This window comes from Coregonus clupeaformis, chromosome 20, assembly GCF_020615455.1.
Source record: "Coregonus clupeaformis isolate EN_2021a chromosome 20, ASM2061545v1, whole genome shotgun sequence".
NCBI classification, from domain to species: domain Eukaryota; kingdom Metazoa; phylum Chordata; class Actinopteri; order Salmoniformes; family Salmonidae; genus Coregonus; species Coregonus clupeaformis.
Genome location: NC_059211.1, coordinates 6,123,793 through 6,127,931, shown reverse-complemented (window position 1 = coordinate 6,127,931; position 4,139 = coordinate 6,123,793). Strand labels below are relative to the sequence as shown.

The following is a 4,139-nucleotide window of genomic DNA, read 5'->3' as shown; positions in this document are numbered from 1 at the left end:
CACCCTGAAGGAGCTGCAAAGCTCCACAGCGGAGATTTGAGTATCTGTACATAGGACCACTTTAAGCCGTACACTCCACAGAGCTGGGCTTTACGGACGATTGGCCAGAAAAAAGCCATTGCTTAAAGAAAAAAATAAGCAAACATGTTTGGTGTTCGCCAAAAGCCATGTGGGAGACTCCCCAAACATATGGAAGAAGGTACTCTGGTCAGATGAGAATAAAATTGAGCTTTTTGTCCATCAAGGAAAACGCTATGTCTGGCGCAAACCCAACACCTCTCATCACCCCAAGAACACCATCTCCACAATGAAGCATGGTGGTGGCAGCATCATGCTGTGGGGATGTTTTTCATCGGCAGGGACTGGGAAACTGGTCAGAATTGAAGGAATGATGGATGGCGCTAAATACAGAGAAATTCTTGAGGGAAACCTGTTTCAGTCTTCCAGAGATTTGAGACTGGGACGAAGGTTCACCTTCCAGCAGGACAATGACCCTAAGCATACTGCTAAAGCAACACTTGAGTGGTTTAAGGAGAAACATTTAAATGTCTTGGAATGGCCTAGTCAAATCCCAGACCTCAATCCAATTGAGAATCTGTGGTATGACTTAAAGATTGCTGTACAGAATCCATCCAACTTGAAGGAGCTGGAGCAGTTTTGGCTTGAAGAATGGCCAAAAATCCCAGTTGCTAGATGTGCCAAGCTTATAGAGACATACCCCAAGAGACTTGCAGCTGTAATTACTGCAAAAGGTGGCTCTACAAAGTATTGACTTTTGGGGGGTGAATAGTTATGCACGCTCAAGTTTTCTGTTTTTTTTGTCTTATTTCTTGTTTGTTTCACAAGATAAAATATTTTGCATCTTCAAAGTGGAAGGCATGTTGTGTAAATCAAATGATACAACCCCCCCAAAAAAATCCATTTTAATTCCAGGTTGTAAGGCAACAAAATAGGAAAAATACCAAGGGGGTGAATACTTTCGCAAGCCACTGTACAGACAAGTTATATTTGCATGATTTAGCTTATTCATTCATAATTAATTTATCGTTAACGTTTGCTTTTTCATGTGACCGACCAATACTGGGTCATGCATGTGACAGACCAATACCTAACGAGGCTTCTTCTCTCTAAGCTGAGACCTTGAAACTGAGATATCTTTCGTTCTCAAAACACGGGTCTGGGCGTACTGCAAAATTGCAGATGCTGATAGTGAGGGTTCGTTCAATCAGTCACTTGCATGATCACATAAAATGGTTATTAGAAAAGCACAAACATAGAACACAGAAATTGGGAAATAGAAAAGCACCAACATAAAATGTTCCATCACATTCCATCCTCTTATCACTTGTGTAATAATAATCATTACATTTTAATGTAAGCATTTAGTTTTTAGCTTCTATATCAAAATATTATATACTCTTATTAAAGTAAGGGAAATCAACACAGAAAAAAAACGGACACTTCATCATTTCAAACCCTTCATTCTGGATTGTACAATCCAATTAGTATGGTAATGCTATCATCATAATGAAGGTTATACTTCTATTAATGGGAGTGAATTCATCAAAAATTCACACACATACACAGCATGTTAAATAACACAACTTAGACAAACTAAGAAAAAAACACACACAATGCAATCCATTTGGCAATATGGGATCCCCAACAAACAGAGATTCCAACCAAGTTGCAGGCATCCACTCTAGTTGTGGGTAGTTATTCTTAGCAACAGTGGCAATGTATTCGGCGAGATCAGTCATATTAGAAGAGTGATCTGGGAGAAAACTACAACATTCATCGCCAATAATTGCACAAGTGCCCCCTTGTCCTGCCAAAAGATAGTCAAGAGCCTCTCTGTTTTGCAGAGCCAATTTACGCAATTCTTTTAGCATTTCCAATTTTCTTTATGTCTCTAGAATTGGGTCTAGGGCACATGCATATTGACTTTCACAGGGAAGAGAGAGAACACGTGTTATGACGAGTTTCTCTGGTATCTCGTACTTCAGGATGTAAGAGAATAGTTAAATACTTCGATGGAGAGTTCATTCATAGTTATTTAATAGTTACGGTACTGGATTCGTGTGGCAAGTGGTACGGGCGTAGCCTATTGTCATCCGAATGACTTACATAGAAAACCTCTCAGTTTATATAATGCTTTCCGAGCTACTTCCATCCAACAGTTGCCAACCATTATTGAGTGTCACTCATATCCTACAATAGGATCCCCCTACATGGTAATAATAGAATAATTCAAAATATAGTTACATCATTCACTATGCCTCCGAAGAAACCAGCTCAAGCTGCCGCCGGTAGTAAAAAAACGCAAGAAAAGAAGAAGGAAAAGATCATTGAGGACAAGACATTTGGTTTGAAGAACAAAAAGGGAGGAAAACAACAGAAATGTATCAAGAATGTCTCTCAGCAAGTCAAGCAAGTTCCTGGTAGTAAGGTTGGTGCGGAAGGGGACAAGAACAAAAAGGGTGACAAGAAGAAAGAGTTAGATGAGCTGAAGAACCTTTTCAAGCCAGTGGTGGCTGCTCAGAAAGTTGCTAAAGGAGTGGACCCAAAATCAGTTCTCTGTGCCTTCTTCTAGCAAGGCCAATGCACCAAGTGAGACAAGTGCAAGTTCTCCCACGATTTGACACTCGAGATGAAGTGTGAGAAACGGAGCCTCTATATTGACAAGAGAGATGCCGAGCTTGAGAAAGATACCATGGATAATTGGGATGAGAAGAAGCTGGAGGAGGTAGTGAACCAGAAGCACGGAGAAGCTGAAAAGAAGAAAGCTCAAAGCTCAAAAACTCAAATTGTTTGCAAGCATTTCCTAGATGCCATTGAAAACAACAAATATGGTTGGTTTTGGGTATGTCCTAGTGGAGCTGACACTTGTATGTACCGCCATGCATTGCCTGCTGGGTTCGAGCTCAAGAAAGACAAGAAAAAGGACAAAAAGGAAGATGAAATCTCAATGGAAAAGTTGATAGAGAATGAGCGATCTGTCACCCACCAGTGACATAAATAACACATGGCGTGTCCTTATCCTCTCTCCCACATACAGCTCATGAGTTTAAAGACATTAACAAATACTGTATAAAAAGACGTTATATAAATCCCCTGTTTTCATTATTGTGCTGTTGTAAGTGAAATTCCACAGATATAACATTACTTGAACCAAACAAACAAAACATACAAATGAATTCCTAACCTCCTGACATCATCCCAGAAAATACATTGATTCATGACAATTTGTAAGTTACATGTAGACTACAATATAGTCAGATGAATATATCCCAATAAAATAACTTCAGTCTCCATTCTCCATGTTCATTCAGAGGAACCCCAAGATTTTCTCTGTTCCCTTGGGGCGCTATCTGATCGACTGAGGTAGTCTTGTTTCCACATTTTCATTCCTGTCTTTCTCTAATATATTTCCCATAGCTTTAGTTGATTTCCCAAAACCTTCCTATTCTGATGGCAAATATGTACAACATGCATCTCCCCCTATAATTGCATACATTCCCCCTTTATCTACTGTAATAGCATCTAATGCTATGCGATTATCAATTGTATATATTTCAATGAGAGACATTTCAGACCCAATTGCTTGAAAATCCAAGACTGTCAATATGTACCATGTTCAACTCTGTTCAACCCTGACTCTGTTCCCATAATATGCCTGAGGAGAAATACAAAGGATAACACTCTGGTTTCAGTCATTGATGAATCAGTACAGCCTTGGACTAGTTAGGATTGAGGAATTCAACCAAAGGTCAGATCAGATGAAAATAGCATAAACATTCCTATATCACACATACCAAACCCCATGATAGGAACCAACTAAGTTCTTGCCTTTCAACAAAGATATAACCATTTAAAAATCCACATCTATCCCCCCTCTTTGGGAATACATAGTCCCATATCAATACCTCCAAATACTTCAAATGTATATAGTGACAAATATGTGAATATGGTAACCTAATCACAATCCTTACATTAACTTACATGTTTCAAACTGTAAGATTCAAAAGTTTCTACTTGAAATAAATCAGATAAGTGTACCCTAATACATTACAATAAGGTATCGCTGTTTTAACCATAATATCTATTTAAGACAGTTATCTCGCAATTGTACAAGCAAT

General features: G+C 38.9%; 1 protein-coding gene across 1 annotated transcript; it reads left to right on the top strand.

Moving 5' to 3' along the window:
- Positions 1-2,252: 2,252 nt before the first annotated feature.
- LOC121532947 (zinc finger CCCH domain-containing protein 15-like) lies at positions 2,253-3,013 on the top strand. Its single transcript, XM_041838726.2, is given in 1 exon segment — positions 2,253-3,013. A coding segment is annotated over 1 exon segment (738 nt). The 5' UTR covers positions 2,253-2,275.
- The last annotated feature ends 1,126 nt before the right edge of the window (positions 3,014-4,139 follow it).